The sequence below is a fragment of the Diuraphis noxia genome, unplaced genomic scaffold (assembly GCF_037042655.1).
Source record: "Diuraphis noxia isolate RWA-SAM2 unplaced genomic scaffold, SU_Dnox_SAM2 contig0001, whole genome shotgun sequence".
Taxonomy (NCBI): Eukaryota; Metazoa; Arthropoda; class Insecta; order Hemiptera; family Aphididae; genus Diuraphis; species Diuraphis noxia.
The window spans coordinates 87235227-87257475 of NW_028301711.1; the positions used below are offsets into that span (position 1 = coordinate 87235227).

At 33.8% G+C, this 22249-nt stretch overlaps 1 protein-coding gene across 2 annotated transcripts; it reads right to left on the reverse strand.

Annotated features, from left to right (window-relative positions):
• Positions 1–677: 677 nt before the first annotated feature.
• LOC107164012 (uncharacterized) lies at positions 678–20802 on the reverse strand. 2 transcript variants are annotated; one of them, XM_015511678.2, is made up of 7 exons: positions 20204–20802; positions 6174–8376; positions 5800–5915; positions 5531–5680; positions 2625–2949; positions 1991–2413; positions 678–1066 (listed from the first exon to the last, which is right to left on the reverse strand). In XM_015511678.2, exons 1-7 carry the CDS (start codon positions 20483–20485, stop codon positions 969–971), a joined length of 3597 nt encoding a protein of 1198 aa, XP_015367164.2. In that variant the 5' UTR covers positions 20486–20802; the 3' UTR covers positions 678–968. The 2 variants fall into 2 exon arrangements, with proteins under 2 accessions (XP_015367164.2, XP_015367163.2); XM_015511677.2 differs by having other exon boundaries at positions 6174–8379.
• Between the last annotated feature and the right edge of the window lie 1447 nt (positions 20803–22249).

Below are 22249 nucleotides of genomic sequence, written 5' to 3' on the forward strand. Positions count from 1 at the left end.
TTCAAATCATTATAAAGTATAATGCACCAATACTAAAAAAAACACATTGGCTTATATGTTACATCATGTTTATAGTTACAATATTAGTAGAATTGCGTTATTTGCATACAAATATTGAATTATGTACAAATATAAGTGATTAATTTAAAAAAATAGAAATATAGTAGCTTAATATTTGATCACTATTATAGTAACTGTATATGAAATTTAAATTTTAACATTAAATATCTCTACACGATACTGGATTCGTGCTGTCTAGACTAGTAGATCCCCTGAGGTCGTAATATCGTGCCTCACCAATCTATGAGTACTAGATTTAAGTTGTCTTACCACATACATTATCAATATGGGTAGTTAGTTCAAATACTTATATAATATGGCGGAGTTAATTAGAATTTTTTACGTACGTATAGAGGTCTGGTGGAGTTAACAATTTAACAAACCACTAGCATGATACGAATGAAATCATGTTATCTACCTATGTATAAACATAATGTACCTACGTCCTCGGGAGTTACATAACTAGGCTATGATTTCTATAAATTAGGCATTTTCAAAAATGCTTAACTATAATAAGTTTAAATATCTATTATAAGTATGAATTACTAGGAGAACACAATTAACTGGTTCGGGATAAAAACAAACAGTAGGTAAACATAAAATTTTGTACTCAGAAGTTAATAATATTATTGACACTCGTCACGTTATGAGTGCGTGTATATTAAATTCATATCAAATATTATTAAAATGTGTTTAATACGAAATACACTTGGAAAAAATTACAGTAATAGTGTGTAGGAAGCCTACTGCAACTGTGTATACAAAACGGAAAACGTAAATAACTTTATATATATTATCATAAATTATAAAATAATAATAATTAATAAATAAAAACTGTTCTGTGACAGCATTGCAGACGTTGTCATTGATCAATTATCATGTCCACCATATACTTCTTCAAGTGGTTGTCAGACTAGAGGTGTGTCTAGTCCATGTAGTACCCCGTTGGTAGCCGGAACGTTGCGGACCAACACCTGGGCGACACCACCGTTCAGCCGTATCCTGCCTAAAAAAGATGATAATAATAATAATTAAGGGAGCTGTAGCCGGATTTTTCAAAAGTCAAAACTAATGTAGATTTGACCAATGTAAACATTAATTTTGTTTGTTATAATGTTTTTATATATATTTAAATTCCTTAGCATAAAATAAACCTTAAGGGGGCTGGAAGGGGCTCTATCCAATGAAAAAAGTGACTTTTAGACCAATAAGATAGATAAAACTGAATGGTTGGTTTGACAGATTTTAATTTTGAAAACGGATTATGATAAATCATCAAATTTAATAGGGAATGATCGAGGCGATTTTGAATATTTAAATTATTGTTTGTGTCATAATGAAAAATATCAATACGAAAATATCATATTTTTTCGATATTTTTATTTTTGGATATCACTGCTGAAAAATAATATTAAAAATCACCTCGATCATTCTCTATTAAATTTGATGATTAATCATAATCCGTTTACAAAATTAAAATCTGTCAAACCAAATTCTTCCGGTTTTGTCTAGCTTATTAAAGTCACATTTTTTTTTACTGGTTGCAGCCCCCTTTAAAACGATAAATATCAAAAAGATTGATAATACTACTTAACATTCATCGATTAAATTCGAAATCCTATAGTGCATTACCGGAAAATAATATTAATAATAAACGTTTCGTTTTTAAGCGTAACAAATTAATTTCATTATTTTATCAAAATATATGAAATTGGATTTAAATTAGAAAATACGAGGTCAATTTTTTTGAAATAATGATACAGAATTATCTGTACTATTTGTCCATAAATTGCTTGATCATCAAATTAAACTTAATATTGAATTTTAATTAGGTACTCGGTACAACACTATTATCAATGGTAACTTTCAAAATGTAGTATTAGGTGTACAAATGAGTGATTATATAACTATTAAAATTAATGTAATTTACCCGAATCCTTGTACACGGTCAACTGATAGTAACGTGATTTTTCACCGTCATTCGGCGAAACCGTTAAATTTCCATCGTCTCCGGCACCGTTGAAGTCTTCCGCTACACCTTCGTCTTCCTCCTCTGCCGCAGCTGTAGAATCATCACCTTCCGGAAGCCGGTACGCAGTGTCCCTGACCTGATAAAATCGCAATCCGGCTGTGTACATGGGAGGATCCCCTGGTCCTGCCAACACCACGTGGCTGAGCACAAAACGGTCAGCTATTCGTCGACGATTTCGTTTTTTGAATCGGCTACTGGTATCCTCATGAAGCATCCAATCAATTATTGAACTACTGCTGCTACTTGTGCTATAATTTCCCGAACCACGGCGTACCCGAAACGCTTCGTCTACGGGTGCAAACACCGTCAAAGTTCTTGAACCTTTATAACATATTTTAGTTGTAATCGAAATTTAGAAAAAAAATGTACTAGGTAGGTTGGTATAATATCTGTAATCTGTTCAAGGTATTGTTAAAATATATACTTCCCGGGAAACTATTTCCTACATTTTAAGTCGCAAATGTGTCCTCAAAAACGCTATATCTACCAAAGTATATTTTACATTAGGTAACTAACAATAAAAAAAAAATACCAGTGAGTAGCGATCGCACGTTAGGTGAACAGTACTCGTCCACGGCTCGTAAAAAGACGTTGTATCGTCGCTGCCGGTCAGCTCTCATGGTAGCGAGTATGTCACCGACGGGCAATGGAAATAATACGCGGTCAACTGCATGCCCTATAGCCATGATCTGTTGTTGATTGCTTCCTCCTGCGTTTCCGCTTGACGACAATATCATGTCCCTGCGCTGTTGGGTGGATCCGCCGCTACCATCGTCGGAAGTAGAGCCATCGTTAATTGCTGCAGACGCCGTTGGGTTGACGTCGTCTAACACTCGAGCACCATTGACGGTGAGTACCTGAAATTAATTGGTAAAATAATGATTAGAAGACTAGCTCTAATCAATTACAATGACATCGATTACAGATGGTTCCAGGAGCTTTCCATTTTATGAATACTATCTATAACGTATAATATACAGTACGTCCCAAAAGTCCTTAATTATCCATACAGTATACAGGGCGTCCCAAAGAGATCTGACAAATGAAATAACTTTTGTTCTAATCAATATTTTTTAAAAATGTCTTTTAAATATAATCCATAGTCACTTGCGCTACATTTTTATAATACATTTTTTATTTTTTAATACTGAAAATAAAAAACTTAAAAATTGATAAATTTTTTTTTCGAAATATTCAATATAGCCAATTTGTAAATCTGATTTTTAGAAAAATTTATATGGTAAAAACACTTGTTTAAGTCGAATGGCTGATTTTTTACAATTTTTTTAAATATCAATATTTTCGTTAGGTAAGTTATAGTAATTTATAGTTTATACATCACATATTATTAAAATAAATACAATAAAAAAAATAATTAGATTTTAAAATGCACTTATTTAAAAATGTTCATATAAAATATTTTTTTTAAACTTTATTATTATTTGAAATTACAAGGTTTCTAACATAAACTAGATCGTAATTTACATAGCGAAAATATTGATATTTAAAAAATTAGAAAAAACCAGCCATTTGACTTAAATAAATGTTTTTACCATATTTATCTAAAAATCAGATTTACAAATTGGCTATATTAAATATTTCGAAAAAAAATTTTATCAATTTTTAAGTTTTTTATTTTCAGTATTAAAAAATAAAAAATGTATTCTAAAAATGTAGCGCAAGTGTCTATGAATTATATTTAAAAGAAATTTTTTAAAAATATTGATTAGAACAAAAGTTATTTAATTTGTCAGATCTCTGTGTGACACCCTGTATTTGTGGAAAACCAATATATTAAATGCGATTTTTTTAAAGTAATATTTATGAATAATCCAATTAAATAGAACTGGAAACATAAAAATATTTGAAAAATGTATGACGTGTTAAAATTTTGTGAAAATTAACCAAATTCAGTTTTAATTTTCTATAAGAATAATAGTAAAGTTATGAGAGCAATACACGAATCACACGATTTTATTTATCTCGCTGATTTTTGTTATAATGACAATCTACTTCTAAACTATTTTTATTTACGCTTAAAAATGATTTACACATTCTCACTAGGTATATAATTGCATCGACATGGTAAAAAGTTACTCTCAAAATGGCGAAAGTTACAAGCTGCAAAGCTTAGCTTAGCTTGGTATTGAGTATCCAGATCGTCAAAAACTATCGTACAATGCGGTAAAGCACAATTGATCATAGAATAATTTATGCGGCGTTGTCACATTAATTTTGCTGACATTTTTAAATTTATTATTTCAACGTATTATTACCAAACTTAAACGAGCCGTTAGCCAAGCCCTACTTTATCGACTATGTATTATCTATAAATGAAATAATTATCGAGTAATCATAGTTTTCTAAGTTTTCTTTAATATATAATGACCATTATAAATGCAACTCTTTAAAAAATTATCATTGGGAGAAAATATAAGATTGACATGTAACAATATTTTAAAATAATTCAATTTATGTAGTATTCGATCATCTATAGTCGTGACACATACTGTGTTAAAAAATTTTAAATTTATTTTTTTTAAATGCATTTTTATAATATACCAATAATTTTATCAGAAACTTTTAACTCGTACCGTATTAATCGGTTATTAATCTATTAATAATTATATATTTAAAGATAGATAGATATTTATTATAAATAGATAGTCATTTAAAAAATCAAGATTGACTAAATGATATGATTCGTATTTCGTGTACTATCCTTCACACACGTTATTGGTAAGTAATGATTTTTTCGCAGTTACCCATAACTACCAGGTACCTATTAGATAAAGTAAAAATATTATTTATATCGTAATTGAACGTAGTTGAATACCATCATAACATAATTTTTTGGGCCTTAATGGCTTAATGAGCAAAACTTGTGTAAAAGTAATAATTACTAATTACTTGAATAATTAGTTTCAATAAAAAATAATTAACCGTTGACGTAGATACAACTATGTTTTTATTTGATTTTATTAACAGGTTCTTTTTTCTGGCGACGTTTATTCCGGGGACTTTTTTTCGTTTACCCATTTCTTACCCATCATAACATGTTATATTGTTATTGTATTATTCGATTAAGTCTAAAAAACAGATTTTAATCATCAAACTTAACTTAATACTTATAAATATTGTCTCCACTTTTTCTTTAATAGTATTATTCAAAATTTATTTATTAAGTGACATCCTCGAAGGGTAATCAGGTGCAAAAATACACAATCAGAAGTCTTTTCAATAAATAGAATAGATCAACTGCTATGATGCTACAAATTACATACTTTTATCAAGAAAAAAACGTTCTCACGCTTGTTACCTAATCTAATGTTCGCACGTAGGTAGGTACATTTATACCATTCATATTGAATTTTTTTTAAACAGACAGTTATTGAGAGGATTCAAGTTATTAATATTTTATAGTATAGGTATATTCACTTCTATGTCGTTCCATCGATTGTCGTAAAGCTGTCGTGCGTATAAATTTGCACGAAGTTGTGTGCCCGCTAAACTAACACCAGTCATTTCGTCTCCTGCCATCAAATCAGACGCCCTGAACGCTCCAGGCACGACATGATGCAATAAAAGCTTTTGTAAAACAAATTGCAATTATTAAAACAAGATCAATAATTTTATCATTACATTACCAAATAGTGATTGGTATTATTAGTTTATCACATCGATAATAGTATTATAAATATAATTACCCCGATCAGCAAACGTGGGTTTTCCCGGAACTTGTCCTCGGCACGATCGGGGCCGCCCAGTTGCACTAATAGTGCTCTGAATGCCTTGTCTGTTGGTACGAATACAGTAAACGGTCCTATAATTGATGTAAAAATATAAAAATTATGCAACTATAGCATCTCCTGTTAAATCATGGCATGAGAAAAACATGATAAGGGGGCAGTTTCATAACTACTTTTGAGTATACAGTTAGAAGTAAGGATAAATTCTTTTTTAGAACTGTAGGTATACAAATAAATATTTAAGTTTCGAATGCACGTGTTACTTTAATGGTGTAACTAGTTTTTTTTTTTAAGTTACTTAAGTATTACTCCAAAAATCAAAGTTAAAATACCAGTTTCTTCGAGCACAGCGTCTACACCAGCTTGTCGCATGTATTTAGCCATGGCGTAATATCCACGACGTCGAAGAGCACCACTAAATATGCCTTCTTTCACGGCTTTGTTGTTGTTGTTGTTGAAGTATGGCAAAGTTGAGTTTACCAAAGGTGTCGTATAAGACGCTGACGTTGTAATTGTTGGTTGTGTATAGAACTGTTGCTGTTGTTGTTTCTGTTGCTGTTGGTGGAGGTGATGGTTGTACTTGTTCTGCTGTTGTTGTCCGGTAGTAGTTGCGACGGCTACCGCCTCGGTCGGTACGGCAGTAGGGAGGAAAAAGTTTTGGTGTTGATGCTGATGTAGTGCGGTGGTGGTTGTTTGCGGCGCCTTAGTAGGAAAGTACGACGGTTGCAGTGGTTCACGGCGCTTGTTTGTGCTGACGCCAATACCACCAGCTGGTGACGTTAACTGTGGCAGTACGGTAGACGGGAACGGCGGAGTCGAGGTGCTGGCAACCGCAGCGCTGTCCGATACGCCAGTCTTGGACAGCGTCGTTGTTGAGCCACCCGATGGCAACCGGAGTTCACCCCGGTTCAGCTTGTCCACCAGCTGCTGGAGCTGTTCGTCATCGGCCACCGAAGACGTACCCGCCACGTCGCTGCCTCCGGACGGAGCGCCTCCGTGTTGCTTTTTCTCGATACCGCGTACCCGCACGGTGCCGTCCGGTCGTTCCTCCAGAATGACGAACGTCACCGGTTTTTTTTTGCCACCAGCCGGAACCGTCTGTTGATCTGTGCCACTGGCCGCAAACGCCGCAGTGTTGTCGACTGTGGCCGCAGACGCTGCGTCACCGCCACTCTTGGCAGCGGCACTACCGTCGACGCCACCCGCGCGAATGATTTCATACTGGGCGACGCCCGGGGGCAGCACTTGCCGGGCAAGCTGCTCTAGTTGCTGCTGTTCACTGACCGTCCAGGGCTGCGAGGGAGGTGCATTCACAACAGCGGCTGCTGGCGGTGCGACGACAGGAGTGGCAGTCGTGGGCTGTGGCTTCTGCCGGATAACAACCGTTTTGAAGATCGTGTTCCGGCTACCGTCGGCCGTGTTGGCGGTACTACCGACACTGGGCGATGCTGCGCCCGCAAAAACCGTACTCGCATCCGTCGGTTGCTGTTGCTGTAACCGATTCCGCGACGGTGATGATCCGGTGCCGGAACCACCGACACCGATCTTCATGTACTGAACGTTGTCGTTGGACTCTGATCCTATGACCTGCTGTGTAAACCGATGATTAGCATCGCCATCGCCGCCGGCCGAAGTGAGTATCGTGTAATTTCCACCGCCGGCACCCACGACAGCCGTCAATTGCTGGCGGATCTGCTGTTCGATGTCCGCGTCCAACCCGCCACCACCTCTGTGGTCATCGTTGTCACTGTCTCCGATATTAACGGCCACTGGAACCTGTAGCGCCGGTGGCTGTGGTTGGGGATAATACTGCAGTTGTGGTTGCTGTACAGGTTGCGTGCCCTGCAGTGGTATGTACTGCTGATGAATGTGCCGCTGCAGATTATTGTTGGAGGTTGTGGAAACCACGGACGACTGAGGCGTAGTCACGAAGATCTGCTGCTGCTGTTGCTGCTGCTGCGGACGATGGACGTTATGTTGGTGGTGGTAGTTTTGTTGTTCTACGGTAGGTCCCACCAACGTCGTAGGATAGTATTGCTGCTGTTTTTGTTGATTCTGATTGTGGCTGTGCTGGTTCCCGTATGAAACTGTCGTCACCGGAGGCGATAAAGATGGTTGCTGATGTATGTTGTGATTGTTGTTGTACGGTTGTGGTTGCCAACCAACACCTGCACCACCTGCACCACCGATGGACCTCTGTTTGCCGTGACGGTCGTCTTCCGGGTTGTCTGCGACCGCATCATCATCGTCTGCAGCCACGCCGTTGATCTGCAATAGTTGCTGTAGTTGGTCCACCGCAGCCGCCGAATCTTGGTGCTGGTTGCCACTGTTCTCAATCGGGACGTTCGATGTCGATGACGGTACCGTTGACGCTGTTTCCGGTGCCGTCCACCACTGCTGTTCCTGGTTGTGCCGACGGATGTCGTCGAGTATGTGCGTCTGTTGGACAGCCGAAAGCTTGTGTGGCGGCTGTTGTACAGAGTAGTCGTCGTCATCGACGTTCACAGATGATGGTCCTCTGACGATGTCACGTTGCTGCTTTAAAAAAAAAAAAAAGACGAATGAAACAAATTATATAGGCAATTATTTTGTTATATATATAATAAATTATATAGGCACATGACCTGCATTTTTTCAGAGGGTTTATATTTCAATTTAAATATAAGTAACCTGTATTAGGTTCACCTCCAAACACATTGACACATTCCGTTAGTAATGAAAAAAAGAACCGCATAATATTACGACATAGGTAGGTATATTTCATACATTTGAATGATTTAGAAAATATATTATTTTCCATAAATACGTTCTTAGGGAAGTGTTAAAACACCAAAACACCCCTCAACTAAGTAAATTTAACTATAAATACGATTTGTGTAGACGTTTATCTAATATTTCTGCAGTGACGTAATTATATTATAGAAACATAAATAAACAGTTAGATTATTATCGGAGATTTTTTCTTTCTTTGCCTTATTTACTCTTTAAAGTACCTACTGTTCGTTTTGAAAAATTATATAAATTCGTTTGGAACCATTTACACAAACTTTTCAACATATCGAAAATCTATCTCCTACAAAACATTGAATAGAAGCTAACGAATTCAAATCTTTAAAAAAAATTATAATTGAACTTCTAGAATTATGTTTATATATCAGTTTATTGGCATTATTCATTGTTGCACATTCACGTAAAAACAAATAAATTATCGAGCGTGTTACGTTATGTCTACGATTACATGTGGTATAGAATGTAATCGCCTCGTCCACCTTAATTCCAGCGAATAATCATTTACGAGTTTACGACTAATATAACGATCATAGATGGCGATGACGAGATTATAAATTGCCTAAATATTGCCCCTTAAACAATAGCCACTAAGAGCCGTCTTAAACATACAATATATTTAGAATATAAATGCATTTTAATGCATTGATAATCAGATAATAATTCATCTAAATATTGCATAACTAAATTCATATATTTAATTATCTAATACTTGGTATAATATTTTTCAGTGTTTAAGATAAGGTGAAATTGTATCATACAACTTGTATAGTTGTATGACATAATAATATGTAGTTGACGTTTATTTTTATTTTAAAATTTAAAAGACCAATATTTAAAAAAAAATTATCTCATTTATATAACATTCCTCAACCATAATGTTCACATATAGTATATGAGTAATGTAAAATATTATTCATGATATTAATGCAATAGTATTTTACATAATATATCATTATAAAATTTAATATGATAAATATGTCAAGTATATCTTATTAAAAAAAAAGTGAGTAAATAATATAAGATATAATTTATTCACAGAAAAAGTGTCTTTTGCCCTAATAACAATGGAATACGTCATGAATATGATAAATAATGATTAGGTTAGCACGAAATGTACATGGAATGATAAACTCCAACAATCTTAGTGTCCTACACTCTTATAATGAACATAGAAGCACAATATACATAAAATCTAATTTATCTACATGGAGAGTAAGGTGATATCCTACATAAAAATAGTGTAAGCTTTTACACTAGATAGCTTTATCTGATATACAAGTTTTAATTAAATAAAAGAAAGTTTGAAAAAATGTATAATATCCATAAGAATGAGACAAACATTATTTTTGAAAAGTATCAATCCTATAATATAAATATATATATATATATATATATAATTATTATTAGATAATATAATATGTTTACATAGGTACTCAACATTTTTTCAGTTATATAAATAAAAATATTAATAACAATGTTAAAAAAAAATCATTGAAAACAAATTGAGATTATTTAGTTATTTTTATATTTTTCGATTGCTGTTAGAAATATTAGAATACATTATGAGGAATCTTATATAACATTTTAAAACTATTTACTAAAAAAAAAAAACTGAAAACAGTTGAAAATTTCAAATGTTTATAAATAACACAAAATAACCTGAAATATTGTGTAGATCATGAACAATTTAAAATGCTAAAATAAATATTTAGTGAAAATGTCAAGTCTTTACGATCAAAATGTTTATAAAAATGATGACTAATTATTGTGTTACTTAAGAAAATGTTGTGCATTAAAACATAAATAGGTAGTTAGTTTAAAAAGAAAAATTCCAAATAATAGATAACGCAACTAAAATATCTAAAATACTCAATTGGAACCTTAAATGTTGAACTTATTTTTAATATGTACTTAATAACTAATAGATTTGTTACTAATTTTGATAAATTTGAAAATAAAATACAAGAAATATTTTCTTTACATGTTTACCAAAGTAAAATAAACAAATGTCGGATACCACAAACATTTTGTTCCATTCATACGTCTAAAGAAGAGTAATTTAAGGACTTGTGGTGACCATATAAAAATATATTTATAATGTCAAATTTTATTTTGATAAACATCCAAAAATTGTGCATATAAATGAGGATCAATTTCTAATTTAAGTCGTTCGTTAGATCTAAAAAATACAAGACAAGTAATTTAAATTAAAGTAGGTATTTTAGCATAAAAATAGTCTAATTCGAATCCCTTTTATTGTGTTCTTTTAATTATTAAAAATAGATTATTATTATTCCAAAAATTATTAATAGTTGGTACTGGCTGTTATAATGATAAATTATACAATGTTGAGTGAAAATATATTTAATCAAATTACGTGTTATGCATGTATCCAAAAATGAAAAGTAAATAGTGAATACTAAATAGAATTACATTTCATAACTGTAAAGAAACATTATTTCAAGTTATATAAGAACGCATCAAGATGTAATGCCTATATAAAACATCTGCAGACATCCTATATAATGACTCGATACATTTTTTTATTATTGACACCTACATAATAATGCACAAAATACAATCATACCAGTCCATATACTTATTTGAAAGCGTATAAATTGGTATATAAACACAAATACATTATATAATATGTATTGGTCAATAAATTGATAAATCATCACATTCAGAAAATATTTCTGGGCTGACTTTACCTATTTTTTTTTATGTATAATTTTTTTTCAAATTAACGATTGTCAAAGATTATAACTGTAGTACATATATTAAAATATATATATATAATATATATTTGACCCTATGTCCCTATTATGTTGACATATAAAATTCTAATGCATATTATTACTACAGATTATGTACTATTATGTTTTAAAATATAGTTTAAAGAATTCTCAAAAAAAATATTCAGAATAATTTGTAATGTTATGCCTCTATACATATATAGTAGGTTTAGGCTTTCCTCGTGACCTCACCATCGAGTATACTATGTTTAATACGAATTCAGTGATAAAACGTTGTAAATGAAAAACAGTTCTGATGAGTATGGAGACCGTCCTTCAACCTACAAGTTTAAAGACTAAGTCTAAGTTCCTAAGTCCCGAAACATTTTGATCAGCCCTCATATGTTTCTGACAATAACCTATTTGATATTTTACAATTTGTAATAACTAATAATATTAATATATGGGATTGGTTTTACTAATATTTGCTTAAAAAAATTACACATCCTTTTTTTATTATTATTATTATAAATTATTTTATTTACAATCTATACAATATAATTAGTATAATATAAGTAAATTAGATATAATAATTAATAACAGCAGGTAGGAGGTAGCGTTTATGGGTTTGGCACTTAGCAGTGCCACCAGACCAGGTACTTTTTAGATATTATATATCTTCAATCTTCAAGTCAACACAGAATTAGGTGTTGTACTACCATATAATGGAAATCGTTATTTATCTTAAAATAATTATCAGTGACAAAATAAATAATAATGTGAAGTCAAGTTATGTAAGATGTTATTTTTATTTTATTATTTTATTAACTTATAATAATAAAGTCAATTCCGACGTGTAAAAAATATCACATGCAGATAGTAGTGTGATTAAATTTAAGTTAGTAGTAGGTAGTATAAACATCATTTAAAATGAGCCTAAACTTTTTGAAAATACTGTTATGTAGGTAACGTTAATTCATAATAGTATATCTATACGTAATGGCAAGTAAGTAATTCCCTAAACGAACAATATTTTTTGGAATAACAACAAAATAACTGAAATTGTTATTCTTAAATATTCTATTTCTATACATACGTTAATTATTCGTGAATCGTCACCGCACCTGTACTGAGAATTATTGACCAACATCTACTCTAATCATATCGTGCTTAAATAATCGAAGTTAATCATTTAAGTGTTGACATAATTTAATATATGTACAGGTAAATTCATACTTGTACACACTATATAATATCATTCACTCTATATAAGTAATTACTCACATGGACCAATCTCGTTATGCTACGCTATGTGCGTCGTAAACATTATACGCTTCACGTTTAAATAAATTATTATGGGATGCGTGCGTGCGGCCGTTTTCGAAAAGAGTATCATCACTTTTTCTTTTTAACACACCCACACAAATTACACGCACGTATATTATAGGATTTTTTTCGTTTGCCTATAAAAAAAAAAACTTAGTACATTATAATATATTTATATATTAAATTAAAATGTGTGTGAAAGGGAAATTTCTCGTGCGACGACCGTGGGACCATCGTCTTAATAAATAATAACACAGTGCTATAAACGGCGACGGAACAACACAGCGGTGCGATCTTTATCCGCCGGATGACAATTACTACTCCTAATACTGGCTGCATACCTACTCCTATAATACTACTGTGTACTGTACACACAACTCATCCTACCATGCTGATACGAGACACGGAAATGCGAAGAGAGAGCGGCTTTTTCTCATCGGCGAAGGTCCTCGTATTTTTTCATTTTTGGTTTTCATCGAAAAATTTATCTCACGCCACGTGTACAACGAATGCACACTTATACCATCACCGCCGTCACGTAATCGATGCACCTAGAGCGCTGGTGTGATTTTTTATCGGTTTATCGACGAAATACTTTAGTATAGTATAATATTATGTTATAATAATAATACGTTTACCGCCACCCCGTTGAACGACCGACCGTCGCCTTGGTCTTATATTACAGCTGTTACCTACAACATACAGCGGTTGTAGGTATAGGACATATAGGGTACCTAAATAACAGCATACTACTACGCATTTGACAGGAAAAAATTCCGGTCGTCACCGTTACGGACGATTCGGTCGACAATATTACTGCTGTCAACAAAATCATTTGCAAAATATTTCTATATACCTACGCGTTATTATTACGCTACCGCATTTAACTATACCCAAAAACCTAATTATGAGTTCGATCCGCTGCATAAATATAAAAATATTTCGTACATCACACATATACCATCCATAAATATATTTTAAAATAACAATGGTATAATACCACAATTGACATTCCACGCACAATACACACACACAACACACTTTGAATATGTACCATTACTGCGCAGTTATACGTGTGCCACATAGTCATAATAATATACTATTATAGACTGTCCATCTACATCGCAAACGTACAATAATGATACAAGTGCAAAAATGTACAATGAATACTTAATTATAGTCTAAATAATATGTACAATAATTTATTACGTATTAATAAATACCAATTTGTATACTATTATACTCTAATAGTTACATTAAAGCGTCCACCACCATATAATAATATGTGATAATATTGTGTGTTTTATACATGTATGTTGGTCTTTCATATAAATAATGAAAACAAATTTATTTTGAACAGCAGCGTGGAAACGATTTATTTGTTTGTTGTTTATATGAATAAATTAAAGCCATAAGTCTTTTTCTTTTAAGCCACATATGACACATTAAAAGAAATATAACAGTATTACTAGTTGTACGGTATACCTACCTACTTATCATTATTTATAAAATATAGATTTCTATTGGCTTTGTTGGTAAGAATAATGATTAATATTTTGGTAATTGGTATTGGTTATGAATAATATTCTTACTACCGGAAAAATGTTTGCAGAATTGGCTCGATTCACCAAAAATTAGTATGCAAAGGAACCTTGTAGTCTGCCACGTATTATCCTAATGAAATGTCGCTCCAACAAAGGGGATGCATCAGTGCGTTTATCAAACAATATCCGAGTAAAATTACATCAAAATCTGATACGATACGTTCTGATAATAGTTCAATCTACAGATAATAATAATATTATCATATTCGCACGATAACTATACAGACGACGTTATCCAATAAGAAAGAAAAACTACAGTCAAAATCGTCATATAAGAACGTCTGCAGCATTTCTATATATATATAATATGTATACATATATACGGAATTGTCTAGTGTGCGTTTTTTTTGTGAAGTCGTGTAGTGTACGTTAAATACCATCGTGCAGCTAACGTTGAAATGGTTTTAAATCCAAGGATATATTCGCTCGCTTTCTTACTACGATAGATTCGTTTGGAAAGCATATTGAGATATATTTAGCCTCTCTAGTTTGAGTCATATTTTTATTCGTCGGTATAAAATACGACTATTCGTGGATTTAAAACCGTTTTAACGTCTCCGTGCAAAACATGGTAATTGTCATGACAATAATATTATGTTGCCGCGTATGGCTTGTGGCGCTCGCGTGCCCGCGCACGCGTCTGATTTTAATTACGACGGCCGTGCGAGTGCAAATTATATGTTTTTATTATTGTTTCGGACGAATTACAGACGATGACAGACGACCGTTATTATTTAACCCGGCGTGCAATCACTAATTACTCGGATGTCATCGTTATCGCCTTCGTCTTCGTAAATCGTCGTCCGCGGCCGTGTACCTACACTGACCTATCGCTATTATAAGTCAATTACCGGTCCATTCAGCGTAACCGTAGCGCCACCACGCTGCGTCGGAAATCACGAAGAGAGGGCGTTTCGTACGAGCGCATATTGTTTAATCACATCGACTGGGCCAACATTAAAACCGAGACTGTATGGCACATAATACACATTTTGTATGTCAGTTATATAATAAGGATATTATAGAACACCGTCATATTGTGACTGTGCAGCATTGACTCAAACGACAAGGCGCATTAACTATGAGGTGAAAAAGTGATTTATTATTATTATTTTTTTTTTTAACTTCTTAACTTCAACTAACTAGTAAGGTAGGTGATTAGATAATGAGTTTAATATATTAATCATTTACTTTAAATGTATTAGTTTAATACATTATCCTTTGTAATGACTTAACTAATTATTCCTGTTTATTTGAAACATCATATTGATATAACAGTATGGATTTGAATTGTAATTAAAACAATTTAAATACCTATTTGTTCGTTTAATCCAGCTGTATACAATGGTTTTATAAGCAAAAATGATGATTAAATATTACTCGATTTATGAACTTGTGGTACGAACGTGTATAATTGCATAAACCAATTTATTTTATAGCCATGAATGCAATACAAAATAGTAGTATAAAAGATCCATATTTAACCAAATGTTAAGTTTTTATTTTAAAATATTTACAGATCACTATGTTTGTATGTCTATTAATAGCATATGGTGATTAAAAATAAATACCTATATTAGACTTAGCTGAGAGTCAATTTTTTTCCACTCTAACTTTAGAGTTAAATATATTATTTATCAACAATTATAACTAGATAGTAGATAACATAATATAACGTACTTAATATTAATTTAACTCAACTTATTCAACATTATATTTTCATTTATTTTCCCACCTTTGAGAATATTGGACGGTTACGATTATTATGTAGTACTTACATAAATACACAAATACACTTAGGTAAACATACAAATAAAATCTAATATATAAATCAATCGTTATCATTTATTATTCAAATGCGTATAGTTATGTAGTGTAGCTGCACGCCATTCGCATAAAACTTCTTGTTAAATATGACTGGGGAAAATGTTCGGGGGAAAGATACTGTTGACGCACGATGGGAATTTTTCTGTGTACAGACCTACACAACTACTGGACAAATGACAACGAAATAATTTAATAACACCATTAAAACTGTCCGCCAATGCCTGCAGAGCGCATCGCTGACCCAAAACGATGATTATTATTGCCCATCCGATCATCGAAAGTAAATTGATTCTAGGTGACGAAAACGCCATAGTTGGTAGTAAATTGCTGTTATTACACAAATTATAAAATGTCTATTAAAATTAACTTCCTAGTGTGACTGCGGAATGAAATTATGTTGCAGAGTGCAGGTCGTTCAGTTGTTGGTATGACGACAAACAATCATTTGTTTTTGAAGAATAACGACTAGTGTTTATAAATAATTAGATTTCTCGCTCAAACGAAAATATTGTTATATTTATAAAAACATATTTATTTTTTCATTGGTTTTTCGCCGTAAATTTGCATATCGGAAAAAAAATAATAATTTCTAAATTAAGATTTTACTTTTCAGGCGGGTCGGCCTATTTGAAAACAAAAATAAATCTCGTTTGTGCGCATCGGCATCGCAATCACGTGCCGCCGCACGAAGATTGGGAGAAATAAGAGTTTCGTTGTATTATTATATGTTTCCGCATTATAGCTAGCATGCACATAGTATAGGTGCGTATAGTGAGACTCACTCAAGTGAGAGTAGGTAGTCAGCGTGTGGCGCGTACGTGTAATAACAATGATCATAACGTGCGGCGACTAAGAGCGATTATTGACATTTGACAACAACATTAGCTGCAAGCGAACGTGTGCGGTGATATGTAACACGGCAATAATATAATATAATAATATACACAGCGATGGATTAATTATCGACGGCAGGCGGCAGCGGTCGGCCAACGACTCGCGGTCGGTGCTCGAGACAGGAAATAAATTATTGTTGACAGCCGATTACCGCCGCGTCGCGCATCCGGAAAATTTTACCAAAATCAAAGGCGTCGACCAGAACAAGACTATCGATATACACGGTCGCGATATCGCATCGAAGTTGCTCACACTCGCACACAATATCTACACACACACACACACACATAACAGATATATTATAACTCTCACCTGACGTTTCGCCTACTCCCCTCCATCTCACCCATCTTTCAACAGACCGTTTATATGAAACTGTTTGAAATCCACGGATACTTGCTTTCTCAATGATAGATAAAGTAGTTTGATTTATTATTAAAGATTCAATAAGTATCCGTTGATTTATGACCGTTTTAACGTTATCGCATACATATTATAGTACGTACCCGCCTGATAATCGTGTACTATACTAGTACTTAAATTCATTTAATTTAAAGAGTGCTTAATGTTTCATCTCATTAACTAATTCTAACACTTTTTAGTATCTACTTAAGTAGGTAATATAATATAATTTATATACTGAAAAGGTGAAAGAAATTGTTTTATATAAATATACCTAGTAATCACCTATTATTTACCTGTTTTTTATTTTTTATTTTTTATGAGAAAAATTAAATTCTATTGTTCCGGATTTCTTAAAATTTAATCTGATCACCTGAACCTACTATATAAAGATAGGTTTATGAAAATAACTAGCTATAGCTGAATGTGTTAAGCAAAGCAGCCAACAGGGCAATTTTAACAAAACATCAATAGCAATGAAAATTAAGATAATTTGTTTAATTTATAATAATTGCACTCCACAAAATGGTTTTATATTAAAATACATGTACTAGCTTGAAATAGCCAGAAAAACTCGGTTTCTCTGTTACAGAAATAAAATATGAATGAAATATAACACGAAATCATTAGAACATGCCTAACAGAAAAACTGGCACATTGAAATACCCTTTGCCCTGTTTAAAAATGGAGGGAAAAGGCACAGTTGGGCAACTCGCATGAATATTATTTGGTAAAACTCGGTAGAAAAAACAAATCGTATAAGAAAGTTCAACAGTTACGTAGTACTTGATATTTAAATTTAAGAAAGGCCGATTATTGTACACTTAAAGATTCAACAAAAAATGAAAATAATTTGCAACATTTGAATAGATATATAGAGCGCAAAATGTCGTATAACGTTATCATTTTTATCAGTATTTAAATTTTAAATTTAAGCATTGCTCGGTTGAAATTATAAGGTTAGTTTCACTATACAGTTTTACAGCATTTAAAAAAGTCGATTATCCAGTTGTTTTATATTATATCTGTGAAACGCACAGACCTAACATATTGATCTCTAACAGCGGGGAAGCCGTGGAAATCGGAAGTAAATTGACGTAAAATATCGCTAAAACGCCAAGTTTCTTTCACCACTCGCGCGCGCACACACACACACACACACACACACACACACACACACATTAGGGCTGTGGTTTCAACGACGACGACGACGACATCTTAGTATACGTTAATTAACATTTTAAATCTTTCACCAAAAAAACGAGTCGCAGCCGCTATCTTTCTCTTTTTCCGCAGACGAATTTCAGCGAAACGCCACTGCCAAGGCCATCGCGGCCGTATACGCTCCCACCCGCGGACTGCACTCTGGCCGTTGCGCAATAATTTTAATGCTTATATCTTATTAACACACAACCGACCTCTCCGCAAACGCATCATTTGATGTTTTTGCAGCGATACGGCTAACGATATCCGAACGATGACACGGATGATATAGTTAATTGTTGCGATAATCGAAATAGAATCCTAACGCGCAGACAGTTAATAATATTTTGTGCATACGTATATTCTCGCTAAAATACTTAATTATTACACACCGAGCCATACACAATATTCCTCTTTAAATCTCGACATCATCACACATGACGTGCGTGCTGCTGTCGCGTTTGCATTTATGAGAACGTTACTCATCGCGAATATTTCGTGACGTTGCAAATGTCGACGATGCAATTGTGTTTCTATACCGTGTGATCCGCAACGATATCGCAACAAAGAAAATTCGACAAAAATTCGTATAATAACACGGTTTGCCCTACATATTTGATTATACTTAAATGTGCACGGATGGGCACCTATATAATAGATGACACTCGCGAGAGAAGGGAGGAAGTGCTGTAGACCTAGTCCACAACATTATGCTGCATACAATATATTATTATGTATTGATTGTCATCACAACGGTCGTGGGTACTTTTTTTTATTATTGCGACTTACGACTGCAACTCGACGGAACGACTGGTATATGTATGGTATAGCTACTCCTGTAAACATATTATGTGATTTTCAAATCATTTTTCCAATATTATTTGATGATAAACAATAATAGATAAAATAATATCGTTCGATTTGAATTGTTTCAACTGCTTCTAGTGAATTAAAATGAAAATGAATACCCAGAATACCTATAGGTAGTAGTTTTAAGTATAAACAAGTACGTTTATAGATCACCTTTATCTCAGTTGCGTCTGTTCGGTTAATAGGTTACACAGCTATGATTGTTTATCGTTCGTAGTTACTAGCTATACAATAATAGTAGGTACATAGCTTCGATGTTTTGTATTAAAATTATATTAAAACGGTTTAAATCAAAATAAATGCATATAATAGCAAGTATTAAAAAACTATCAAAATAGTAGAAGGTATTTATTATATTATAATATAGTATCAATAATACTATAGTCAATATTAAAGAATAGATTTTCGAATAATAAAGATTATATCAAATTATTTATGGAATTATATATGGGTATTAAATTGCGATGTATTAAAATACTACTATCACAAAGCGTTTATGACTATAATGTTTTATTTCGATTTTCGAATTCGCCACTATAGATTTCTTGATCTACTATGGTAAATTCTAAAATCCGACAAATGCCCAGATTAAAAACACATATTTTTCCGATTTCCTTTGGAGTATTTATTTTGCGAATGCAATTTCCCGCGTATTCACCGCCATATATATATATATACCTACCTACAAAGTGGTGACAAGTAGTTATCACTTACCCAATAGCGTGCGGCAAACGACGGCTGGCGAACTTGTTGTCGGTTTTCCGGGTTTACGGTGGTTTTGTTATCGGCCGGCGGCGATATCTGCAATGTGGTCCTGATGACGGACGTCGCGGACGGTTTCGTCGTTATGGCCGACGCGCCGGTGACGGCCGCGCAAACAACGGCCGTGGCCAGCGCGATGATGACCACCACCGTCCGGCCTGTCACTATCGTCCGCGTCGTCCTGTTCGTCATCGACGGCCGACGGTGGCACAGTCGTGCGGCTGCGAGGGCCATCGTGGGTCGCGGACAGGGGATCACGAGTGCTCGACCTCTGCCTCGGTCGGTGCAGCCTAGAGAAGAACCGACGCCGAGCTGCGACAAGATCGGAACAAAGTCGACTCGGCTGTATGGAGACCGCCAGTGGCCAGTAACTGAGAAAGTACAACGACTAATATGCCGCGCGTCTTATTATTGGGCGGTGAAAAATCGAATGGCGACGTCGCCGGGCATCGCGCAGTGTTGTATGTCGTGATGGTCGTTTGTCGACGTCTTCGGTGCTGCTTGATGCGGCCGGTTACTCCGGGTTACGGTCGTGTACTACCGAATGTCGGCGCTGTCGAGACGAAGAAAGCGACCACGGCGGCGATCGAGATTCCTCCTCCGCGACGGCGGCGGCAGCTGGACGGCGAGAGAGACCGCGGCGGTGGTTATATCGCGTATCTATCCAATATTATATATACGAGAGAAATGTGTAATAATATAGTGTTATTATCATCATCGTGCGACGGATATGCGCGCGAAAACGGATATTATATTATTATTATGTTATTATATTTTATGATATTGTGACCACTGCCGTCGAAATTCCCACCACTTCATTATCGCCATCGTCGGCGGCGGCGGTCGTCGCGATCTTTCTCTCACTTGCGTTTTTTTCACCGGAAATTTCTCTGTTCGCTAATATCGCGTTAATGACTATATACTGCATGCAGCTGCACCATGTGGTTATATATTGTACAGGATGATTCAATAAAAAAAAATGTGTTCGTCCGATTTCGAGAGAACTCGTGTTTATTTCAAAATACGAAGAAACTCTGAGTATATTATGAAGTAAAAAATAATTAAATTTAAATAATTAATTGTTTATACATAATGTGTACAATATTAATTAACCAGCCTACTGGCCGCCCGACATACATAATATCATATGAATCATTGATATTCAAAACATTGTTTATTTTTATCTGCACATCTTATTGTGCAGGCACTGTACTGACGTCAATTCGCCAATCATTACAAACGCTCACAAGACACGCCGTCAACGATGATATTATAAGATTGATCATCTTATCTCAACAGTGTTACCTGAAATTTGTGATTGCTGAGCCATGAAAATTCGCAATCGTATAAACACTTTTGAATCGTCTTGTATTGATGTTTGTCATCCCAAAGACAATGTGGTAATTATATTAGTGGAACGGTTTTCAAGCTTTTTTTTTTGTGAATAAAGGGATTATAAGTTTACTAAAATCGTTTTTCATACCTACAATGATTTTATACCATTGAAATCAAATTTGAAATCTACATTGCAATGGCTTCTTTAGACATCTAATATAAAGCAGAGCGTTACCCACTACATTGCTTTTTTTTTCATTATATTACTTTATTTGTAATTTAAAATGTTGAAATTGTAACAAATTATGTGCTTTATATCTTTGGTACGTATTAGTGTATAAAAGTAGCCAGTAGGTACGTTGTATTATACAACTTAACGTATTAGGTATAATAAATTGGTGCTTATGCCTCATTAATTTTGGTACAAAATTATATTATATAGGTACCTAATGATAGCCACTCCATATAATTAATGGCTGATGAGAGTGAAATCATCATAATCTTTGTTACTTATATAATATATATATAGAATATTGTATATTATTTTTATTTATTATCTACATAAACTATTCTCTCGGCACGGACGACACCCATCTGAACGATTTTGACAATTTGCACTCGCCCTGCGTATGTCTTTGGTGTATGACCACAACTTGTGGTCAT